At 35.7% G+C, this 25,268-nt stretch overlaps 4 protein-coding genes across 5 annotated transcripts; 1 reads left to right on the top strand and 3 right to left on the bottom strand.

Moving 5' to 3' along the window:
- Positions 1-117: 117 nt before the first annotated feature.
- Positions 118-2,690, bottom strand: LOC108857403 (zinc finger protein CONSTANS-LIKE 9). 2 transcript variants are annotated; one of them, XM_018631386.2, is made up of 5 exons: positions 2,525-2,690; positions 1,472-1,989; positions 1,200-1,385; positions 823-1,118; positions 118-727 (listed from the first exon to the last, which is right to left on the bottom strand). In XM_018631386.2, exons 2-5 carry the CDS (start codon positions 1,964-1,966, stop codon positions 598-600), a joined length of 1,107 nt encoding a protein of 368 aa, XP_018486888.2. In that variant the 5' UTR covers positions 1,967-1,989; positions 2,525-2,690; the 3' UTR covers positions 118-597. The 2 variants fall into 2 exon arrangements, with proteins under 2 accessions (XP_018486888.2, XP_018486889.2); XM_018631387.2 differs by having other exon boundaries at positions 1,472-1,986; positions 2,525-2,662.
- Positions 2,691-5,503: 2,813 nt separating this feature from the next.
- On the bottom strand, positions 5,504-8,269 carry LOC108856936 (arogenate dehydratase/prephenate dehydratase 2, chloroplastic). Its single transcript, XM_018630844.2, has 12 exons — positions 7,924-8,269; positions 7,634-7,701; positions 7,464-7,556; positions 7,175-7,375; positions 7,018-7,098; positions 6,842-6,937; positions 6,666-6,743; positions 6,488-6,577; positions 6,317-6,369; positions 6,150-6,231; positions 5,968-6,047; positions 5,504-5,804 (listed from the first exon to the last, which is right to left on the bottom strand). The coding sequence occupies exons 1-11, from the start codon at positions 8,168-8,170 to the stop codon at positions 5,988-5,990; spliced, it is 1,149 nt and encodes a 382-aa protein (XP_018486346.1). The 5' UTR covers positions 8,171-8,269; the 3' UTR covers positions 5,504-5,804; positions 5,968-5,987.
- Positions 8,270-8,525: 256 nt separating this feature from the next.
- Positions 8,526-15,800, bottom strand: LOC108863230 (lysine-specific demethylase JMJ25). Its single transcript, XM_018637586.2, has 13 exons — positions 14,767-15,800; positions 14,559-14,683; positions 14,206-14,305; positions 13,984-14,119; positions 13,717-13,780; positions 12,905-13,616; positions 12,433-12,762; positions 9,638-9,940; positions 9,430-9,502; positions 9,267-9,352; positions 9,048-9,167; positions 8,901-8,962; positions 8,526-8,795 (listed from the first exon to the last, which is right to left on the bottom strand). Exons 1-13 carry the CDS (start codon positions 15,625-15,627, stop codon positions 8,732-8,734), a joined length of 3,036 nt encoding a protein of 1,011 aa, XP_018493088.1. The 5' UTR covers positions 15,628-15,800; the 3' UTR covers positions 8,526-8,731.
- Positions 15,801-19,121: 3,321 nt separating this feature from the next.
- On the top strand, positions 19,122-21,767 carry LOC108857934 (uncharacterized). The gene is made up of 9 exons (XM_018631941.1): positions 19,122-19,517; positions 19,856-20,129; positions 20,225-20,339; positions 20,409-20,533; positions 20,693-20,771; positions 20,847-20,958; positions 21,037-21,194; positions 21,263-21,383; positions 21,471-21,767. The coding sequence occupies exons 1-9, from the start codon at positions 19,122-19,124 to the stop codon at positions 21,765-21,767; spliced, it is 1,677 nt and encodes a 558-aa protein (XP_018487443.1).
- The last annotated feature ends 3,501 nt before the right edge of the window (positions 21,768-25,268 follow it).

Here is a 25,268-nt window from a genome sequence, read left to right as displayed (position 1 = left end):
TTTTGATACGAACTTGGACGCTAAGCAAACTTTTTGAAGTTTGCGACAAACCAGAAATCACGTTAAAGCTCGGACCAGTCAGTTAAAGGAGACTTTTAAGTGGTAACCACATGACTCTGTCTGATAAAGATTCTGGATACTGTCTTTAATTTACAAGAATGCACAGTGCAAAGCACTTATGAGCATACATACATACATACACAAGTCATATACAATCATTTTGTTTTAACTTTTTACACTATAGTCTCCCTGCATTTTTCAACTACCAACACAAATTCATGGAACTCTGATCTGTGTAACGCCCCTGAAGCAACAGAAACCCAACTTGGATAAATGTTTTCTTTTTTTGTCAGAGAACAAGAATGAAGCTTCCTAAGGCCAAAAAAAAAAACAGATTGAATCCCAAGAATGAATGATTTGCTTACAATACTCATCAGTTTAATGTCTTCTCAAACCCCAGAGAGTGTAGTAGTCTTGTTTTTTTCACAGTTTATGACTTTGAGAACTCTCTCCTCCATAAGTCAAAAACCCTTTCTTGTTTGTTTTTTTTCCCCGCCATGTGCATCTACTTTGTTTTACCTTTGTAAAGAGAATCCTTCAGTAGCTTCTGGTTGGGGTGAGAGGGTCGTAGTCATAAGCTTCACCAGCTTTGACAAACCTCCCTTTTACACGCCGTCTCACATCAGCTCTTGCTTTCCGAGAAGCATACCTCACTGTCTTATCAAACCTGTAAGCAAACAAACAGCCAACAGTGTGTCTGGTTTAGTTCTCTTACTTTCAATGATGCAAATGTATTGTGGTTTTTGCAAATGGCACACTTACTTGCGAGCCTTCTTTTTCTCCTTGTAACGCATAACCGCGTTATTACGTGTTACTGACTGTGAGCAAGCATTGTTATCCTGTGATGTTTGAGGATACCATGGTGGCTCCCCTGAGAGCTGCATGGAGGATGATGCACCACATTCTTGAAAATCTCCAGCACTGCTATCTCCTGTGACTCCAGAGAAAGATATGTTGTTGGAATGTGCTGGCTTCGATGTGAAGCAAATGATCGGCTCGGTCTTCGAACTCATGAAAGAATCATCATTGCTCTCAGCTGGCTGCACCAGATTCCCTCCCTTGAATTAAGAAGAGAAGAATCATTAAGACTCAAAAGGAACATGCATTGTTGCTTGCTTGTGAAGGTAAAAAGATAATACCTCAGGAGCTGCTGCTGCTGCTGCTTGATGATGCTTCTGGAAAAGACAATCGATTCCACTTTGTCCAAAGAGCTCTCCAGAGGTGTTAAAGGCTGTCCCAAAGAGCTCTTCATAGTTCTCAAGAGCCAAGTCAACTTCATCCATACCCAAGTTCCCATAAAAGTCATCTTCACATACTCTCACCTCCTTCAAAAAACCATAACAAACAAAACAAGAAATTTGAATTTAGTTACTAAATTAGATAAATCAATAATCTATTAAAAATAAATAACCTTAGGAAATGATGAAGTTGTTTCAGGCCTTGAAGAGGAACCACCAGCAACGACATCTTTCTTATCCTCATTACAGTTTTGGTTGGTCTGACCATCATCATCAATATTCATCAACCCCATTTCTTGTTCACATCCGGATTGTCCAGCTAACTCCAAACAGAAAGACCAGATAGAGGCGAGCTCAGAGCTCGAAGGGCAACCAGAATAGCAGCTTATGGTTTGCCTCTTGTGATTATTTGACGAGGAAGAAGAATTGTTGTTGTTGTTGTGGCCAGACCAGTCACAGTTTTGACAGAGGGAAACTCTTTCTTCAACACACCTGACTGTAGCAGGCTGAGCATTGCATCTCTCGCAGACGAGTGTTCTAGAATGTCGCTTGGACAATGCGTTAGCGGAATGAACACTCCGGTCGCAGGAGAGACAGAGACAGGCTGCGTCGGAGCGACAGTACACCATTGATCTTTGTTCACCACAAAAGTCACACATGTAACCCATCTTCTTTCACTCTTTGACTCCTGCTGTAAAACAAAACAAAAAAGTCACACCAGAAATTAAAAAAAGACAAAGAGACTTGGTCTAAAAAAGCAACACATAGATGGAATCTCTTAAAAAGTTTTGGTCAGAGCTTTCATATGAACAGTCAGAGACCAAAACCAACCAAAACGAATTAATAAAAATAAAATTACAGATCAGTAAATCTACAGTTTTGTTGTTTGAGTTGTAGTTAAAAGATGAATCCAAAACTCAATAGTTCTTTAGCAAAAATTCAAAGCTGTTTTAGCTAATCACAATCATCATCATCATCATCCTCATCAAAACAAGCTTAATAAACCAATAATCAAAAGAAAAAAAAAACACGATGAGATCAAAGATCCAATTTCAACACAACACATAAACATACAAATTCATATCTTAGGATAAACGCTATGACTAATTATTATTACAGACGGATAATCCGAGGAAATGAAAGAAGAAAAAAAAAGAACACTACAAAACAAAGGTTTTAGATTGAGAAAAAAACTAAAAAAGACAGAAGAGAGGAAAACAACTCACGGTAATAAAAAGATGATCTTCTAATGAAGTTGAATCAAGGGAAAAACTGAGACAACACACACACAAATCCTTAGAAACAGAGCCGATTGTTCTCCTGCTTCTCTCTCTGCTTCTCTGCTTCTCTCTCTCTTCTCTGCTTCTTTCTCTCTTTCTCTTAGGAGAAAAAAAAAACTAAATGAACGGATAGACAATGGGTGGGTATTGTGTCCACAAAGGGACATGTAGGCTTGTGACATAATCAAAAGTGCCTACCTTTTTCATGATTATTTATTTTATTTTATTAAAAAAGTGCTGAAAAGTTTCTGTGTAGGGTATGGTGGGTCCCTGTCGTATTTATAGTGAAAGCAATAAACTTTTTGTGGACCCCATAGATACTATTGTAATAAAAAGAAAAGAAAGGAAGAGATAAGAAGTGCTTGTGTTTTTTCTCGTACAGGAAATAATGTAATCGCATGTGGTGGAGGGTAACAAGTGGCTCTTTTGTACCATTATCGGTTCGGATTCTCAAGCAAAGTTCGCTTTTTCGATGCTTTTCGACGAATCAGAATACTCATCTCCGATCAGATACACTGTTAGTACTTTTTTTTTTGGCCTTTAGGCTCACAATAAATAATGCAAAATCTCTTATTTGCTTTGGCCTTTACAATACACCAAATCATTTTATTTTTCTTTTGGTGGGCATAGTAGTACAAAGAAATATCTTTTTGGTTAGGAGGAAAAAAAGTTGGAAAGATATTTTTGACGGGAAAGAAAGGTAAACCAACAGAAATATCTCCCAAGTTAGATACGTTTGTCTATGTGACGATGATGATTAAGATTAGAAAATATATTATACTCATCGATTTTTATTCACGAATTTAAGAATTCTTTTACCAAACTCACTTCTTGTATGAGTAATCGAGAATTGTATGTGTTAGTCGCCCTTTTTTGAGAGTAAGATATGAGTTCCGATTAGAAGTGAAATACATGGTTGATGAAGATGATGATCCTATCTGACTTGCGCAAACAAAGTTCAAAGGATTTAAAGAAAGAAAAAGTGAACATTTATAAAATTGATTTGTATGTTTTTTTTTAGTTAGGGATGCATTTCATTTAATGAATGTTATATAATAGTTTGTTATGTTAATCACACCTTAGAGCTTGTATGTACTGTATATTCTTTATAGCGTGGACAATTGCCTAACCTAATGTCTTAAATGCTCATATGTCTTCAGTTACGGTTCGTTTATGTCTCATTTTTGCTTTGTTCTAAATTTAAGATGAGAAAAAATACTTTTTTCTGTTACAGAAAAATACTTTGTGTTTCATATTATCAAGTGCTGTTTTAACTTTCAAAATTTTGTTTCGTTGTAAGTGATGTTTTACATTTTTAAGATAAATATTAAATGTTTTCTGATTTTTATCTTTATTTCAGTTCATTAATAGATAAAATCAAACAAAACAATATATTAAATATGGATAAAATCTTAAAACAGAAAATTTAATCATTTTTTAATTTGTGTGTAAAAACTTTAAATGACGCTTATAACAAAACGGAAGGAGTATTAAAAGAAAGTTTAGAGGAAAACTTGGGTAAGCTTTAAGGTTACTGTTAATCAAAACGAGTGATGAAACTGAAACTTATTTCTAGGAAAAAACACAGTAACAACCTCTTATTGGATAAATTGTTAACAAATATGCTTGAAACACACGCGCACAGGTTAAAAGACTAATCAACGATAGTGACAGCCAAAAGGAGAAGAAAAGGAAAAAAAAAGAGATGAAGATAAGACGCACTGAGAGATTGTAAACAGAAGAAAATTGAATATGATGCTTGAAATAAATATGAGTTGGATAAGATTATAAGACGATCCGAACATTTGGTACAAAAACATCGTATTCTTTTTTCTTTATCCAATATAAAACCACCGCCATACTTAGAGGTGACGACACTTCACTTGTTTTCCTTAAGATAACATTAACTATCTTATTAGTTAACTAATCATTAGTGCCTTTTTCTCTATTTTAATTTCTTATTATATGCCTCTCCCACCAATCATAACTCTGGATCATTAATATTAGTCAAATATCACATTCTTAGGACGAAATTATTAGCTGTTGTGACATAAGGAGATCATCAGCTCATGAGTTGACCGACCCTATCTTAACCTTTTCAAACCAGAATCGCCAACAATGCTTTTCCAAATGTTCAGGTTTTAAGATACGGTCACACAAGAACTGCAAGATAACAAAGCAAAAAGAAAAGCAAGGCAACATGGGTTTTGATTCACTTGAGCAAACGAGCTTAACAACGAGCTACGATAAATATTTTGTTGTCCATGTTCGGGCAAAGACTATTTGAGCCATGCAAACAAAAATACCTGACCCGAGAAGATTAACTGTAAAGAAAAACCGAGTCTGATTGGCACCGGTGATAAGTGATACACTAAAACTAAGTTTTTGTTACTGTCAAAGGAACAGTGTTATTGTAATATAATTAGATTCAATTTCAAAAAACTAGTTTACATTTTATCCCAATGGTTCAATATTAAGTTAAAACAATAGATGGTTTAAAATTATGAAACTTAAAAAATGGATGCGAGCCAAACAATTATACAAGTTCGTTTCAGTTCAAATCTAAAACCTGGATAACAAAATAGGATCAGCCCACTTTTGTGGTGCTTCACCTTTTATCGATCGATTTTAATACTTAAACTTTCGTTTGGACTGAGATGTGATGATAAACATTAAGAGCCGACCCGATTTGTTCACAAAAATATCCTAATATCTACTTTGACTGATTAGAGATGTAATATCCATTCTTATGGCGCTTCACCTTTTTCTTTTCTTTACTAGTCTCTATTTTTCAATGTTTTCAAACCAGCCCGAAACAAATCCGCTAAACATGTTTCAGTACTTCAAACTAAAATTGGTTTACATAATTATACTAATCAAACATAGTCTCTATAATTTGATTTATTAACATTTAGAAAACATAACTGATTGAAATTAATACTTGAATGCAATAACTCTCGCAAGATTTTCAAAGAACGATGTAACTAGTACAAGAACATGAGTTTTTTTCCTTCTGTTTTCTGATACCTCACTATTCTTTACTTCTACTAAAACAAAAGCTTTTATCTTTTCAACAAGACACGAGTTGATGCAAAAGAGAATCAGAAATTTTTGAAGATAAACTTTATAGAAAATAAGGAGACAAAAGAGGAATCTCTTGTAATGTGCACCGGTGACCCCTCGGAGCTCACCTTATGCGCTAGGCTCCTACACCCTCTGCATCTGCCTGCGTAACCATGTTAACAAAAGATTTAAACTCTATTCATATCATTACTGTAACTAAAGTGTGTATATCAATCAAATCCTCCTCCTTCGAAATTTGTAATTAGATGGTTTTATAACTAATTCAGGTCTCTGCAATTAGTAATGCAAGCCAATGAACTACTTACCACGAACATATTGGAGATGGTTAGAGCATTGTCGTGTCCACTGGGTAGCTTCCCAGTACCCGCAAAAAGGTAGCAAATTCCTGTAACAAGAAAACAAAACCAGAAACACGGGCCTTGGTCACATTCTATCTACTTCACCGAGTTTTTTTTCCAGACCAAGTAAGAAAAACAAAGGCTTCTACCTCGAGATGCCGAAGTGCATTTTGAGCAACTTCATCAGCCATAGATGCTTCGAAGTCCACATAGAAAAGATAATCAAAGTATCTGCCAAGCAAAAGAGGAGCAAAACATTCAGATTACTTAGTGAATGGTACAAGAGTCAAGGAGTGGTGTTTGTAAGAAAAATTACTTAAGCCCTCCAGATGCTCGAAGAGGGTTTTGCCTTAAAGGGCGACTTTCGATCTGACCGAAACCACAAGCAAATTGAACGTTACCAATGAGAAAAAAGTACTGATTATAAACAAAGGCTGCAAAAATTAAAAAAAAAAGAAAATTTGAATACACTAACTAACTAACTAACCTTTGTGAGGTTAATTTGCCTAAGGGCAAACACAGCAAGTGCTTTGAAAAGTACTCCAGGCCCTTCCTCTAACGAGAAAACTATACTTGTCTATGAGAAGATCAAAGTAACTCGTGCATCAGAGAAAAATAAACTGGAGCGGCGCTTGCATTTCAAAAGATACATAGGGGTTTCTCACCTTGAAAAGTCGGTTGGTTCCAGGGATAATGGGTTCCCTTGCGAGCATAAGAAACCTTGTCACATTATCAGTGTCATCCTAAACCGATTGAACTTCACAATCAAATCATCCACAAGTGCAAAATTATGGACGAAAAAAAAAGAAACAGTAAAAGAAAATTGAAAGTTCTATAAAACCTGGATATCTTCAGCAACTATGTTCAACCCATATATCTCAGCAGCTTTGGCGCTCGCAACTGCAGCTGCATCACTTAAATCTTCGAATGCAATTTGCTACCAATTCAATTCATAAACTTTAATAACCTCCTGTTGTAAGCTACGAATACATAATCATACTAAGAAAAAGAGTTAACCTTTGCAGCACCAGCAGTGTCATCTACTGCTTCTCTGACCAATCCCAATCTAGTTAACGTGTTCTCACACTGAGCAAGAGCCTGATCCAAAACGCAAAGTCTTAAGGCGATTCGCTCATACTAAGAGAAGACCAAGAACTGAAGAAGTGTAGTGTACCTGTGGATGGCTAAGCACCCTTCTCAGATCTTCAAGCTTTACACCGTGGTTAGCCAACAAACAGTGGCGAACAGCTAACTTGACTTCCCCAACAATGTGCAGATTGTGCCGCAGCAGAAGATCGTAGTTTCTATGGATGCTTCCACCTAAAGAGTTCTCAATTGGTAAAACTGCTCTGTCAACAAGCCACCGCTCAACCGCCTAAATAAGAACAAAGGTCGGAACATGCTTAAGACTTAAGGTAATAAAAAAAAAAAACAGGCTCTAAAAACAGGAACAAGATTCTGACCTCAAAAGCAGTGTCAAACTCTTCGCAGGGAACAGCTTCACAGTTTGGATAAGCCTTCTCAGCTGCTGATTCACTGTACGCACCTCTTACTCCCTATGTATAAACACATTCATCATTTCATTTAATCAGATACTCTTTATCCAATAAATATTCTCTTTGTGTATTATTACCTGATAGGCTACACGAACACGAGAGCCGTTGGAGACAGTCTCCGCGAGCTGGTTTGATGATAACGGCTCTAATATTTATTAACATATACAATAAAAAAACAACAAATAAACATCAACATCCCAATTATCAATAAATAGATGCTAAATTCAAGCAATACTAGACAATACTATAAGATATAAGCTATCTCTGACTGGTTCACTAGCTACCAAACGAACACATTCGAGACATAAGCGCAGTATATGAAACCGTTAGCTAACGAATGAGATGAATTTGATAATAGGATTCGTACTAGGAAGCAGGGGCGAGTCTTCCAGAATCTTCTTCACTTCCACAGCTCTCAAAGAGCTGTCTCTCCCATGTCCATCTCCTTCCCGGAGTGACGACGCCGATAATACGGATGCCAAACGGTTTTGCTTCGAAGATCCGCGACCGAATCGGATGACGGCGCTTGGATTGCGGTTGGATGGTGACAGGTTTACGGAGATTCCACCGTGGAGATGAGTCGTCGGCGATCGAACCGCGTGGACGGCGGCCATTTGATGTGAAAATGAAACGAAAACACAGGAAGAGAAGAAGAGGAAACAAAATAAATTATCGAAGACGAGCACGAACGCTATAGTTTCGACGGCGTTTATGGGATGCGAGAAAGGGGACAAAAATATTTGCAAGTGACGTTAATGGGCCATATTATATTAAGGCTTTTTAAATTTCGTTAATGGGCTATAAGTATTTTAATCTGAAGGCCCATAACATTTGTATGATATGATATGACCAATGGCTGTTGTTGATGATGCATCAGTTTGGCAAATCTTATTTCCGCAGAAATTGTGACACCACATAGGTTTAGAGTTTAGAGACCATCGATATATTTTAGTTACTACTATGTTCATATCAATCTAATCAAGAATTAAATTATATTTCCACAATATCATGAGTTTAGTTACTACAGCTTCAGAAACTTCGACAACAGAGTATAGAGTTAGGTGATTAAGGAGGAGAAGGTACAAAAGAAAATTTCTTCTCACACGCTCCTTTGCTAATACTAAAACAACAACAACAGACAGATAATCCAAAACAATAGCTCCATTCGTAATCTGTCAGTTTTTACGCTTCCTTCCAGTCGTCTTCCTCACATTTTTCTCCTCTTTAGCTACAGGAGACCTGAGCCAACACAAACAAAAGACTCAGCTTATACAAAAAAAAAAGAAAGTAACAGAGTATACTTATGAATACAGAGGGTAATGAGAGGAATTATCGCAAACTCACTTATAATTTGGATCCAAGTCTTTGAGAGCCTTATCGATTGCAAACACTACCATATTCTTTATCTGTTAAAACAAACGCACAGGTAATCATAACCAGTTTAGGGGTGAGCTAGTTAAGAATCAGAAATTAAACAAAACAAGTAGATACCTGCAACTTGTCCTCTTTTGAATGATGGTTTGGGGGTAGCAGACGATACTCCTTTGTTAAGCGGAAACACTCACTGATATTTTCAGGTGAGACGAAGTCAAGTGCCACCTTTGTACAAGACTGCAAGAGAAACAAAATGATCAACTTGATGAACCTTTTGCTGAGAGATTAAAAGCCCCATTCGCTCAAAAATCACAGGTATATATAAAAAAAAATTACCTTCAAGTTCCTGACTTGATGAGGGCAGCCTACAGGTATTAACACAGCATCTCCAAGCTTCTGAACAAACGTCCATGGCTCAATGCCTACACAATACATAGCCCTTAGAAACATTACCAAAACTGTCAAAGATAATGTTGCTCAAAAGTATACAAGCATATACCGTATTCTTCTTTCAGAATCATTTTATGATATCGCGTCAGATAGAAAGACTGGTCATGTATTGGATGAACCACCTACAGAGAAGAAGAAAATGGATGTAACATATATGATAAGTAAAAACCCCTGGCAATAGTAATAATAGACAGACAGAAAGGAAGAACGATTTAACTGCATATCTTCACTGAAACTTTTGGGGAGGAGAAGTGTACCTTAGACACGGGGGAGCAGAAGAAATGACGGAACTCTTTGTGATGACTCAGAAGGTATTTCTCTAATTTTGGAACATCTTCTCTACGGAAAATGTCCCAAAGAGCTCCTCCATCAGCTTCAAGGTTCTTGACTTCTTCTTCACTTGTGTTTTCAAGAATCTCCATCTTTTCCTTGTAGTTAGAAACCGAGCAAAACAGCTCCTTGACATCTTGTTCAGCATGCTTCCTCTTCAGTTTTTCTATTTTGGAATTCTTTTTATCATCTTTAATGGTCACTTCACTTATGTGCGTCAGCACATTAACCTGAAATGGCCAACACAACACCAATTAAGATACAGACAAAGAGAGTGAAACTATTATAAGTATAATCTCAGTTTGACATATCATGAAAGAATGAAAACAGACATTATAATAATAATAATAAAAGACAACTTTGGTTACTCCGCTCATACAACATCAATCGAAACCAAGATAGCCCAAAAAACTAGATAATGTATTTTTCAGTTACTTTTTGCAGGGGCCACAAAGAGGAACCTAATTGTACGGAGTATCTATTTTTTTACTATGATGAACCCAATCTAGAATAGTACAATGGTCGGTCCCAAAGGAAACAAGATAACCAGTACTACTAAATTTCTATAATGTACCACGAGATAAAGGGTATACACTGATTGACAAGGAGCAAGGATATTACACATCACCCATCTTGACAATTCATTGAAATAGGTTTTGCATCAGTTACTATTCTCCACAGTTTATTTTAATGAGTTGTATTCAAAAGGTTATCAGCCCAAACATAAAATCCAGCCAAACAATTTTATTGAATACACATGAAATCTACATAGTTAAATTCATTGATCTTGGTTCTTTACTGCACAATTTGAGTTAGTTTCAATGTGTTTTGTAAATTCAAAAATTATTAGCCAAACGATATTAGTTATAATAGTAATTTTGTTTTTGATATTCAGGTTCAGCCAAACTTGTAGCATTAATCTCGATATTCAGTTTCAGCCAAACTTAATAATCTATCTACAAAAGTGCATATACAAGACATTTTGTTGGCATGTTTGTTTTGGTGATTAGGCCGCAGTAAAATCAATGTTCTTAATCTTAGTCTGTTCTTATGGTAATCTTAGTGTATTGAGATATTCAGATTAAGCCGAATTTGCAAGTAAACTTATAATCGTAGTTCGATATTCAGATTCAGCAGCAACGAAACTTTATAAAACACTTTGCTTGTCTATTTTAGTGATTAGAGAATCATGTTTGTTTAATTAATTTTAACCAATGGATACATTCAGCTTGAGCAGAATTTACATAATAACTTGTTAATCTATATGCAAAATCACTTTTTTAGTCTAATTTGGTGATAGACAGCATCAAAATCATGTTCATTAAAGTAAATTTAAACCATGGAGATATTTTCTGCCAAACTTGTATCATAATTCAATATTCAGCTTCAACAAAATTTATAGTAAAACTTTTGTCTATTCGTAAAAAGCCTCCACAAACACTTTGTTGGTCTGTTTTAGTGATTAGTCCATGAAGATTTCCAAGTTTAACCAAACTTGCAGTCAAACTTGTATGATCATATCTCGATATTCAGCGTCAGTAAAATTTGTAACTGAAATTGTCAATGTATCTGCAAAGAACCTATACAGAACACTTTGGTGGTCTGGTTTAGTGTTAGAAATAGGTAAATCTTCCTCAATGGAGATTATCAGCTTCATCATAATTTATAGAAGAAATTGTTGGTCTATATGCAAAGAGCCTCTACAAAACAATTTGTTAGTCTGTTTTGGTGATTAAATCATGTTTATTAAAGCAAATCTTAAACTAGTTCAGCTTCAACCAAACTTACAACGATGTCATAGTTCGATATTCAGCTTCAGCAAAATTTGCGGTAAGACTTGTTTCTCTATTTGCAAACAGACTCTATAAACACTCTGATGGTCTGTTTTGGTGATTAGACAACATCATAATCATGTTCATTTAGATAATTTTAATCATTGAAGATTTTCATGTTCAGCCGAACTTGCAGCAAAATTTTGTATAGTTATAGTTCGATATTCAACTTCAGCAAAATTTGTAATAGAAAATGTTAGACTATCTGCAAAAAGACTCTACAAAACACTTTGTTGGCCTTTTTGGTGATTAGAAAGCAGCAAAATCATGCCATTTTGGTGATCTTAATCCACAAAGATATTTAGTTTCAGCCAAACTTGCAACATAACTTGTGTAGTCATAGCTCAATATTCATCTTCCGACAGAATTTGCAGAAAAACTTGTTAAACTAACTACAAAGAACCTTTACAAGACAGTTTGTTGGCTTTTTAGTGTTTAGAAAGCAACAAATCATATTAGTTTTGGTAATTTTACTCTATGGAGATATTTAGCTTCAGCCGAATTTGCGACAAGACTTTTGTTTTTAAAGCTTGATATTCAACTTAAGTATTGAAGATATTACCAAGCACAATAGGAGCAAAGCACGAATACAAGAAGATTATGGGGATTTACTTCTATTCTTAGCCTTAGAAGAGGAGGAAATAATGCTATAAGGGTCCAAAAAATGGAGATATACTAAAAGAACTTATCCAGTAATGAACTAAGGAAAGACTAATCTTATATGCAAGTCAAAGTATTTCGTACGATTTTTTTATTAAATGAAATCCGATTTCATTATTATGATAGGTTTTGAGATCATTATGGGTATACCAAGGGAAGACATCAGAAAACCAAGCACAAGAAAGAAAAGAAAACGTGCACGAGAAATGACAAAAGGGATGAGTACTAACCGCATCAGACATGTCGCAGTGGAGCTTGGTTACTGAATCTCCACGGCCCATTTCTTGGGCAAATCCATAAGCAACGTAAGTCTTTGGTCCCATGTCTGGCTTTAAGCACTCATCAGGCAACTTCACGGCGAGATTTAAAGGCCCACTAACCGGGTGAGTGTACTGCTTCAACGGCAAACTGCATAAGAACTCCTCACAGTGACGCGGCAAGTTTTCCTTGAAGCTCTTCGAAGGAGGCCAATCTTTCAGTTTCAGAACACTTGGCCAATCCTTACGATCATAACGGCCCTTTTTGTAACCGGCAAAGAATTCAGCAAGATTAATCGATCCCTGCATCCATTACAAGTCATCATATATGTTATAGAGCATAGTAACAAGTCCTTCATCTGAAGAGCAACTATAAATTTGACTTGCAACTGATAAAAGACAAAAAAGTATGTCGGTAAGAAAAATAATTAAGGGGCAGACTGACCTCACAGCAGTCCAGACAATCAATAGCATTAACATCCAGAAGTGTTTCATGCTTGGTATTTCTTATCTGACGGCAGGCACGATGCATAACGCCTGGTTCCCAGCTTAAACCAGCTGTGGCCTCAAGCACGTTCCTCACAATCACAGGCTCTCCTTTTGCCCAATGATGCTGGAAATGCTTCAGATTAATCTCCTGAGAACTTGGAAAATATAGATAATTGTCTTCTGATCCTTGTCGACATGCAGCCTTTAACAAGTTTTTGTTGGTTTCAATGTCAATATGACCTTCAGAGTTAAAACAAGGGCATCTCTCTGTGGCCATTTCAGGTAAATCAAAAAGATTATTGGCTTCAACAGTTTCTTCAACCTTTTTGACCAATTCTGATACCCAACCATCAGGAAGTATGCTTTTCAACTCTAGAAAACCCTCACCACAACAGCAAGTAATGATTCCAACTTGGTCTGCTTTCCAAGTAGATGAGGACTTGACAATAGCAAGTAATGAATCCAGCTCCAGCTTATCATCCGTAACATTTTTTTCTTTTCCTCCATGTAGATAATCGAAACCTCTGCTAATATAATTCCAAGAAACATCCTCCTGACAGGCCTGAAGCTTTCCTTTTCGGATCTCCATGGCACAAGCAATGCAGATATCAGAACCACAGATCGAGCAATGTCTATGAAGATCAAAGATCGCAGTCTTGCAGCTATCACTTTAAGTTCAAAGAGTTGAAACAAGAAAGATTAGCAACAGCATATACTAACATAAGAACTTGTCATAATCACTGAAACAAAAGTTTTAGGGAGATTTACCAGTATAGTCTTTCTTTAGGGTCACAGTTAATGTCTTCAGGCTTCACCTCTCCAAACGCCGGTCCTGTGATATAAACAAAAACAAAAGTCCTCTTACTCCTTGAGATATCAGCTTGCAACTTCCCAGTTAAGAAAATCATTCAAATCTGCGATTTTGTTTGGGACAAGCGCAGGTATATTCATCAATATGATGCATATACATACTTCAAACCTCCAATAGCATGAGGATGCCAACAACTTGAAGGGACTACCAAGCAAGGAAAGTACCTGATATATTTGCCTCAGCTTCCATCTCAAGAACTTGTTCATCGTTTATTTCCTTCAGATGTGGGAGAAGCTTTTTCAGAATATACTTAGAGCATTGGATTTCTTCATCCTTGCTGACCTTGAGGTCGGAATTTAACTTCACATTATTGGAGCAATCATTAAAGTTAGGATGGAAGATAGAATTTAAGAAAACAGATAATCAAGCAAGATATGTATACTTACTTCCATTTTAGTATCTAGACGCAAGCATGCTCTGCAATTGCAAGTATTCCAGCAAAAGGGGCATTTCGTGGCAATGTCTTCATGTGGAATGTGAGGGTACCTAATATATAAAAAGTTCTCAAAGCTTTAGAACCAAAGAAACACACCCAGCAAAAAAACTACAATCAAGGAAGTGGACCACTAAACCCCAATTAACTATACTAAAGAAATATTGTTAATTAATAGAGGCATCAAAAGGAACTCAAGCTCAAAATCCAAATAGTTATCTTGATTCTATCCACTACAAATACAAAGCTGAGTAGCAATAAGCCAACGTAATGAGTAAATGTTAAAGTGAGAAGAAGAGGATATACCAATTTGCTAAGCATTTGTGGCAATAACGTTTCCTATTGCAGCAATTCTGACACCGCACTACCTCCCCATTATCGTTTCGTTGACATTGATGACACATCATGGACTCCGATTCTTCAGCATTTTCCTAAATATACCAAAAAACAATATACAGATTACAATGTGAACCCTACACGATTAATGAGCAAAGGAGATAACTTTTTAACTGACCTCGTCTTTGTTGAGACAACCTATCACCACTTTCCTAGGCCTCTTCTTGCTCACCTTAACAGTAACTTCCTCCTTATTCTCCTTATCTTCTCCATCGACTTCTTTCAACGGCCTTTTACGAGACGCATAGACCTTATCGAACCTTGGCATTCCATTATCATAAGGAATAATCTGGCCAGCTCCATTCTCCTCCTTCTCTACACAAGCGACCCCGTTAACACATTCGTCAACTTTCTCCGTTGACTTTTCGTCTTCTCCGTTGACGGGATATTTCCGTGGCCTGCCCGGTTTAGCCTTCGGCTTATCATTAGTCTTCCGGTCTTCTTCTTCTTCAGGATTCTTCCGACGCCTGACCGGTTTAGCCTTTGGTGTATAATTAGTCTGTTGATTTTCTTCAGGATTCTTCCGAGGCCTGCCCGGTTTAGCCTTTGGTGTATCACTCGTAGTTTTGGGAGGTCTTCCCGGTTTAGCTTTCGGTGTATCATTCATCTTAGGATTTTTCCGAGGCCTTCCCGGTTTAGCCTTCGGTTTAACACTCGTCTTCTTGTCTTCTTCTTCGGGATTTTTCGGAGGAATGCCTAATTTAGCCTTCGGTTTATCACTCGTCTTCTGGTCTTCTTCTTCTTCGGGATTCTTCCGAGGCCTGACCGGTTTAGCCTTCGGCGTATCATTCGTACCTTCAGGATTTTTACGAGGTCTTCCCCGTTTAGGCTTCGGCTTGCTTCCCAAATCTTCGTCATCATCGTTGCTAATCAGTTGCTCTGCGTAATCGACCGGTACTAACGTACAAGCTCTAGGCACCCTAAGTGGAACAGCTCGTCGGTTCGATTCTTCTGCAACCCTAAGAGCTTCCTCACTCATGGCGGAAGATTAAAAAAAAAAATCTTTGATTCACTTTTCGAAAGCCCCCAATCAGAGAAAAGGAATATATATAAAAGAAAGATTAAAAGACGCAAAACCCTAGACACTGTTAAAGCGGATAATTACGCCTAGATATTGGGAAATTGAATAGTCTGTCTGTTCTGCTCCACCCCCACAATTAAAAAGTTTAGGGTTATTTTGTCAAACTAGTGGATTTAAGCCAAACGTGGAGGGTTTTTACTTCCCGCCCATTTCGAAAATCGAAAATTTATTACAAGAATAAATGTCTCGTCTAATATAAATATGGTTAGTTTTTTTTTAAATATAAATATGGTTAGTTACATCTTCAAATTATACCAAACGGGTTAATACATTACCTAAAACAAACAATTCTTTATCTTTCTACTTATATGCTTCGTAGTCTAAAGGGGTTGTATTCAACTAGAGATTTTAAGTGATTTGTATTAAAATGATAAATCCACTGGTATTCAAACATGGATTTTAAAAAACACTTTAAAATCTAGTGCTATTGAACTAGCTATTTCATAAAACACTCTGAAATTCTCTGTTATTGAACAAAATTTAAGTTGGTGATTTTAGAGTACTTTAAGTGTTCCTAGAGTGTTTGAGGCGAGTTCCTTAGGTATAAAAATAAAAATCCAAATCTCACTGTTTTAGATGAGATTATAGAGTGTTTTAACCAAAATCACATCAAATTCTCAAATTCTCCTGCAATCATCCGCAAACTCATTAAAAATCAAATCACTTCAAATTTCACATTCAATGCATCCCCTAATTTGTGAGATGTTGAATTATAGTTAAATTATAATAAAAATTATAATCTGATGTAATTCACAGTAAAAACTATGTAGTAGAAACTATAGATTAATACGGTAAGTTTGTTGTAAAAATATGAGTTACTATAATTTAAAAGTTATTGACTGGTAATACTTTAATCTATAAACTAGAATTTGACCCGTGCAACCGCACGGGTATTTATTTACTTTTTTGTATTAAATGATGTATTTATAATAAGTTGATAATGAATTTAGATCGAAAACTATCTTTTGCAGTTATAATACATACTGAAATTAAAATTTTAATAAAATGTTCTTATATAAATTCAGTTATCCTAACTAAAATAGTATACGAGTGCATCATAATACTTTCGAATTCCAGATATTTGGAATTTCTATTAAATTAAATATGTTAAAAAAATCACTGCTATTGTTTATTCATATAACCTGACCCGTGACTGTCTGAAATTTTTTTTTCACAATAAATGTTTTGTACTAAATGATATAGTATATATTTGTAAATTTAAATATATTACATCACTGTTAATATAACATTTTAAAACATATAAATTTTATTTATTATTTTGAATAATTATCTTTTATGATTTTAAATGTCTATTATATCATAGTGTATCATATAAACAAATCCAATATTTATAACTAATTGGGCTTCTAGATATGAAAACATTATACCAACAACTTAATAGATTATTTTATATTTTATTTCTATATTATATACGAAATATATTGAGAAATTTTTTATTTAAGATTTGATTAAGGAAATCCATTACTTGAATTAGGAAAATATATTAAATGCTTATATTTATTATTTAAATTAGAAAAAGACAATCATACTTAAATATAGGTTCAATTAAATATATCAGTGGTATTATAGTGTAAATAACTTGAAAAACTTAGGAATATTTTATATTTGTACTTCTCTTTTAATAATATAGATTGCAATATATGTTACTTAAAAATTATAAATACAATAATAATTATATTTGCTATAAAATTCAATATAATAGATTTTAAATAAATATTTTGAATAATTAAATTACATTAAGGAGATATACTTTGTATATATTATAACAAAAGATATCTCTATGAATTATTTTGGTTTATCTACCATTTGAATTAGCAATTACAACTATATATATGAATATTCTAGGTAATTCGAATGGAAAACTTAAAAAAGCAAATTGTTTCGCATAGACTTGGAGCAATCATAGATATTGCAATTTGCAAGTCAAGCAAATAGTATTTGATTATGATAACAAATGGATGACAGATTAGCAATCAGACTAATCTTATTTTCATTAAATAGGAAGATGGAGGGGAACCTGCACTCTAGAGGAGACCAAGACTTTGACACACAGTTGTTCCATTCATTGTTACGTATGCACAACATGATAAGTAGTAAAACACAAACGTATTCATCATCATAATGTGGATATTGACTAGACATATCATTCTTGAGCCTTATATACAAACTAGATTTTGACCCGCGCTTTTGAAGCGCGGGATATTTTACGATGAAAAAATTCACTAATAATTTAACAAATATTTTTGGTTATTTTAAAAGAGTGTGTATTTAAAATATTTTTGCATTTAAATCAGTATTTTTAAATTCAACCCGATTGTGATTATACCGGTTAATCCGGAGATCTGACAATTCAATTTATGTTTTTAAAATATTCATATTAAAAATCACTAAAACCCGAGACTAACCGATTGAACTGATGGATGACCGATATGTAATCTAATTGGATTTAAATTGTAATAGTTTCATAATTTGTAATCTTATAATCGAAATTTTAAAGTTCACTATTTTGCAATTTATGAAATTATGACGTTTCTACAAAATTTAAAGAGAAAATGATAGATATAAAATAACTAAGATTAATTATTGTATTATTTGGAAACATTGATAGTAGTATAAAAAATATATTGTTTGGAAACATTGATAGTAGTATAAAGAAATAAGTATATTGTTTGGAAACATGGATAGTAGTATAAAGAAAGGAACATTAGTGACTTAATGTATGTTTAAATATAAAGTATAAAGGTGTATTTAATTTAAAAACTTACAAAATAAATGTTAGGTCCAACAGAATGTTTCTGTTTTAATAAGATAGATAGATATCAGACGATGGTATACTAGAAAATATTACTTATGGCTCATTATGTAATCTAGTTTTTGACCTAAATAAATAACGAATTTTCGAGTCTTTCAAATCTATTACACTAATAAAAGGGGGATATCAAGCTCATTTAGAGTGTCCACATCACTTTTAAATCGACCAATAGCAGTGGAGGTAAGAGGCCACGTCGGATGAGAGTTTGTATATGGGCTTCCTGAATTTAGAACATGCCCGCTTACCATCCATAATTTTTCAAACCCACTAACATTGCTTACCGTCTTCTCTTCTGCAGAGGCGCAGACCCTAATTTCACGATATCCTCTGCGAGACTCTTCCTCTTCTTACCTTCTTTCTTCATCCTTCCCACAATCGATCACTTCTCTTCCCACACCTTAATGCTCTTTAATCATGGAGTTAATGGTTTCTCTTGCGTTTCGCCTTCCGATTTCTAGATATCTTTTTCGTTTGCTTTATCTAGGATCCTTTATAAATAGATCCTTTGGTTATTATTTCTCATCCAACGTTTGTGCTATCCTCTCGAGTATTCCTAGCTATGACGTTATCTGACTCCATGAAAGCGAATGGAAAATCTGTAGCCTCCTCCGGTCCTGCCAAGTCCGTCGATCAGACCCGTGTCTCCGCCGGCGATGTTGCGCCGAAGAAGTCTGGAGGTGTATTGCTGGCTCCCTCCACGCCGGTCAAACCAACCGGAAGCACCGGTGGCTACTCCGGCATCCGAATTGGCGGTAGAGGCAAATCCTCTGTATCTCACGGTGGTAAAGGCAAAGGAATCACCACCGACATTGCTCCACCGGTGATTGCCTTCAGAGATGTGACATTTGGGCCCCATGAAGGCGAGGTGCGGTTCCGGCTTATCCACTTCTGGGAGGCTTGGAACACTGTTACGAAGGTGCTTATCGGTGTAGAGATGCTTCTCATCGATATGGAGGTATAACATCAAATTACTCTTCGAGTGTATCTGAATTATTTGTTTGTACGACAGAACATGATAACAGAACAGCTGTTTGGTTAGGTTGTTGGTTCTAGATTCCTTAAGCAGTGGTATCGTTGTCTAATTAGGGATTAGTCAACTATTTTTTGTTTGATTGTTGATGGAGTTTTGGTTATACATGAATTATTGTACTACTTTTTATTGATTTCTAGAATTTACCCTACAGATCTAAAACAGTTAAATGATGATTTCGTGGAAATTATTTGGCAGCTAATTTAGTGGCATTTATTCTATTATATTAGCTTCTCTAACCTTTTAAAAAAAAAAAAAAACAGGAATTCGTCATCCAGGGATTTATCCCTGCGGGGAAAATGGAGTCTTATGTGCGTCACCTGAAGCCTGGTTGTACTTATCGACTCCATAATTTCTATGGAGCCCAGAGCAAGCCTAACTACAGGGTAGCTGACCCAGAAGTCACAATTAGCTTCTCTTGGAACTCTGTCCTCTCAGAGCTGGTTGACAGTTCGATTCGTTTCCCTGCCGATCGGTTCCGGATTCATGGGTTTGAGGAGTTTGATGCTGCTTGCGATATGAAAGGTCCTCTTTATGGTAAGTTGTCATTGGCTTTATCTTTTTATGGTTACTAATTTCGTTCCTAAGTTTTGCAGAAATAGAAATAATATGGTGGTTGTCCTCACATGCAGATTACATTGGGCACATCAAGCTTGTGAATGGGCAGGTTCCTGGTGACGGTCTCCTCCTGGATGAGGCCAGCATTGTTGCATCCCGCCGAGTTGATCTCCATGTTCAGAAACAAGAGTAAGTCCTTACGTCTTAGCAACCATTTGTCCGTGATTGCTCTGACCACTCTGTCTCCTGTTGTTACAGCGAACCGGTCCTTAAGCTATGCCTCTGGGATCAGGCTGCCTCGGAGTTCTGCCAAAAGTTTAACGCGTCTGGAGGCACTGCACGTGTGGTATTGGTCACAACCTTGAACCCAAAACGTTATGGAGGTATGCATTTGGATCTATGAGTAGTTGTATAATGCTGCTAAGTAGTGTTGGGGTATCATTTGGCTGTAGAACTATTTCTAGAGTTGGTTAGAGCTAAGGAGTTTTGTAGATTTAGACCTCATATCTTTTGTGATGGGCCGTTGGTTTTTTCAAGTGCAGTATTATCCCTGTCTTCTATGACGCCCTCTAGAGTGTTTTTGGATAATGATGTCCAAGAGACCCGGGATTACCTTTGCTGGTAAGTGGGTAGTGTTATTTGGAATACTAATATAGAAACACCAGATTTGTGATGTTTGGTTTGATATTCATACAGGTTGCTCTCCCACCAAGATATCGCCAACCGAGTTACTGCAACTGCGGTGGTCAAGCCTGAGCCAGCTACATTGGGAGAGCTGTTCGCTTATATGAAGAAGGAATCCGCTAAGGTATTATGATTTCATTCGCTGCTATGTTCGCCGAGATAACAACTGCTTATAATTGATATTTTCATTTTATTTTTGTAGGTGGCCTGGTTTGAGTGTGCAGCGACCATTGATGATGTTGTGCATGGAACTAATTGGTATTACATCGGATGTGGTGAGTGCCATACGAAGGCAACGAGAGGACCTACAACCCTCATGTGTAAGAAATGTGGCAAGAGTGAGATTGATGGAGTGGCACAGTAAGTGGTTTCAATACACTTTTACAGCACTGTCTATTTGCTGTGAGATAATGTCTTATGTGCTGCAGGTACCTGTCCAGGCTCTCTGTGTACGACAGCAGAGATCAAGCCGTTTTCGTCCTACTTGGGGATGCTGGTGAAGAACTGACCGGAAAGAAGGCTGCCGCTTTGGTTGAGAGCTACTATGAGGTATGAAACAGCAAGTTTGTTCTGAGGTTCATAGACGCTATTCGATAAAATAATATTGTTCACTAATAAGATCTTCATATGATGTAGGCCAATGATGATGCTGGAGTTGAAGACATGGTTCCTGTGCCACAAGTCATGATTGACACTATTGGCCAGACCCGTAAGTTCATTGTCAAGGTGTCAACCCACAACCTGACTGGGAAGACAAAGACTTTAACAGTGACGAAGGTGCTACCTCTTGAAGTTCCTGTTCCCGAGGGCGAAGAAGGAGATGAGGTGGCTGAGGTTTCCGGCAAAGAAGTTGATGATCATGGGGATGGGTCCGTGAAAAGAGCTGCTGGTGGTGCTGAGAACGAAGGTGCCAAGCGCGCTAGAAGTGGCTAAAGATGACTTATTGCTGAACTTATTATTCTACTTTAAGACTATGCTTTGGTTTTTATTTTATTTGGATTATTATATTTTTGATTTTCCCTTTATTTGGATTTGGTTTTGCTATATCTATTGAAACTTGGTTTTATCGTTTTGGTATAAGTCCTTTGCGTAAACTAATTTTCCGTGATAAAAAGCTAGCTTAAATTAGCAAATTGTCATTCTGTGATACACATGATGATCTCAAATGCAATTGATTTTATGGAGTCTTAGTATTTAATCTCGAAAATAAAGGTTGGTATAGAATTAATATATTAGATGGAAGCATTAATGGGTGTGAATAATAGAGGTTGATATCATATCATCGACACTTTTTTCCTGCCGGTTTATTTTGTACTTACCAAAATAGAAGATGTGATTATAACCAGAAAGAGAACGCGATTTGATATTTACCTTAAACACCAAGATTCTCAGCGATACAAAAAATATACATATGACATATTTTCGCATTTGGCTAATAAATATGGACAAGCATATTAAGGATATGCGGTTTTGTGTTTATGGCACAGGTTAGAGGGTTTGCTTGGTCATTGTGAAGACCCTATATTGGTCAGAAAGGAGTTCTTTTGATCGCACGTAGTACTTCGTTTCAATAAAGGTTAAGTGTTCTCCATATTCTATTTCATGATTGTAGTCAATATATATATATAGGTTCAAACGTGTGCTTTACGCATCATATTTGTGTTCCTCCTATTTTAGTTTCAGTTTTTTAACATCTTCGCTTATGATACAAAACGCATAATAGGGTTTTTTTGCTCCACTGTTTATTCCATCTGTGTAAATCTTTTGTGAACTGATAAGACGTGATAAAGCTAGCTATAGTTTAGACATACGGTTTGTAAATCTTAGCTTTGGGCTAACTACTCAATAGTGTGATGTCTACAATTTTATGCAGGAGAGAGATTGCCATTTATAGCATCTGTTGATTACTCAATGTCAGTATCGGGTAATCTCATTATCATTGAAATCAAATTGCAAGTTTTGGTACCTAATGTTATTGATAATCAAATTCCCAACTCCCATTCTATTTTTTTTTAATAAATATTCATAGAATTCAATAGACACCATACGTCTGATACATAATCTTCCAGATTTGGTATCCATTTATAATGTGACTATGTTAGTTTTTAGTTCCAGCTATTCATTTCTTCGAACAAAATAATAATATACATCTATACTAATAGCATCGTAAAATTCATAATTATATTTTTTTTGCCAATGGTGGCTCCTAGAAATTCTCTAATTCTCACATGTTTTACAGCAACATCCACTTTCGAATGCATTCCTCAAAGAATCCATCAGCTTCAAGAGGGGAAATCAGATCGTCGTATAATAGTATGCATGAAGAGTGTTTGGGACATAAAAAATCATTGAACGGGAAGATCCTAAATCTGCCTCGGCTTCCTTTGCTTTGACTATCATGTAAGTCCTATATAAAACATTAACATAGACTTATATTCCTTCAGAACCTAAGAGTGTAGACTTAATTGGTTTAACTTATAAATAATTATAATCAGGGACAATTATTGGAAGGTCGGTTCACTGGACAGGGTCAGCCAAATGACATAAAATACTTAAGCGAAGGAGATGTATACGATATCTCAAGATTTTCAGTTCTACATAATCCGTGAGAACGGAAACTCACACAACTTCCATATTACATTCGGATTGATCCAGAGACAAAACTGACAAATGTTACAGACAGTGTTCCAAGTTTTCCGGGTCATAGCTTTTCTCCCCAGGAAAATAAAATACTTATGCGCTTAGCGACATCAACCACCTATCTACCAGGTATATCGTTCACCATTATTTACATCTAACAACTATTGTCTTGATTTATCGATCAAAACAATTCGCAGATGTCGTTGGGCAGATACTCTTGGTTTAGAACACAAATCCATTCCATCCCGAGGAGAATAGAAAGCTAATTATAGGTCTCCTTCTGAACAGGTAATACTAATGCAATAGAAGTAAACATATCCTTAATTTTCTTGATATATATACATCTGCTCAGGTCGACAATGGTTAAACTCATGTTGTGGGACAAGCAAGCAGCCGAATTCAACATCTTACACATGAAAAAAAGTTTGAAACTGAAAGTGGGCATATTCACACGCATAATTCCGAAGACTTATAAGGGTGCGTAATTTAAACATCGTAATAGTTATACAACTCAATTTCTGTTTTAAAATTAACTTGCTTCAGTCTATGCAGACAAACTACAACTCAGTTCATCTCCAGCAACAAGATTTTACTTCAGCAGATCTATCGATTACATCAAGCATTTCAAAGGACGGATAAGAGATTAAAAAAAGGCATGAGATGAAGATGAACTTTATTCTATTCTGAATGACTTAAAGGAACAATGTATCCACCAATTTTCCGGTTTGATGTTCCCATTCACACACATCTTTATTTGGCTTCCTAATTTTTTTTTATAAGAAAATTGATCGTTTGGTTTTTTTCCCCCTAAACAAATAGCTTTCAGTATAGAAGCAAATAAAATTATGTGGAGGTCACGTTGATGATTGGTTCACATTATACGTGCTTATTATGGTTTCTTAAAAAATAATATAAGATTGTTAATTGCTGATTTAAACAATAACAAGCATAAGGTATTCTCGCGTCCTTAGTGATAATTCTAAAATTATAACTTAATTAATTATTTTATTTCAATCATTTATAACGAAACACTCATTAATTCATACATAATATATTTTAAATTTTCTTACTTTATTTAAAAGTTGTAACATACTAAAGTCGGATGGAAGGAAAAAATAATATCAAAATCGAGAATGTTATTTAAGAGGCTACTAATACTTGGAAATACTTCAGTTTCGAAATATAAATGCAGGCATAGTACGTTTGAATTTAAACATAGCAAACCACTAACAATGTTGGGGTTAAAACAGAGATAATAAAAAGCATTAAATGGTCAAATCTTCATATGATACTTGATTAGGAGTAATTTAGGTTTCCATTGTTAGTTACCATATCTACGACATACTCTACCACAAATAAGTAATGTCATATAATTTGTAGGATTTAGTATTAATCTCGAAAATATACTTTGAACTGAAAAACCAATAAGCACTCATCAAAACACATTTTCCTCAGTAGTTAAACCTAATTTAAAAAATATTACTCTCCAGAAAGTTGCACAGACGGTACCGGACACCTTCGCAAGTCAAACTTCGTGTCTGGCCGCGATGGTCTCCACACCTTCGGATCAACCCACACAGGAAGCAGGTACCTACGTGATCACCTTCATCTTTGATTGGAATATATATGAGCTATATATAATATCGCTTTGGTTTTAGTAAACTAATGAGGAGAAGCAATTTTATATCTGTGCTAAGCGTAACGAAAACGTTCAAACTTGAAGGATCTAAATAAACACTTTAGCTATACGACTATGTTAGTTGACTTAAGATTTACTCTGCAGAAAAAAACAGT

The sequence above is a fragment of the Raphanus sativus genome, chromosome 5, assembly GCF_000801105.2.
Source record: "Raphanus sativus cultivar WK10039 chromosome 5, ASM80110v3, whole genome shotgun sequence".
In the NCBI taxonomy this organism is placed as follows: Eukaryota; Viridiplantae; Streptophyta; class Magnoliopsida; order Brassicales; family Brassicaceae; genus Raphanus; species Raphanus sativus.
Note: the sequence above shows the minus strand (reverse complement) of the source record. Positions and strands in the feature narration are given on the sequence as shown.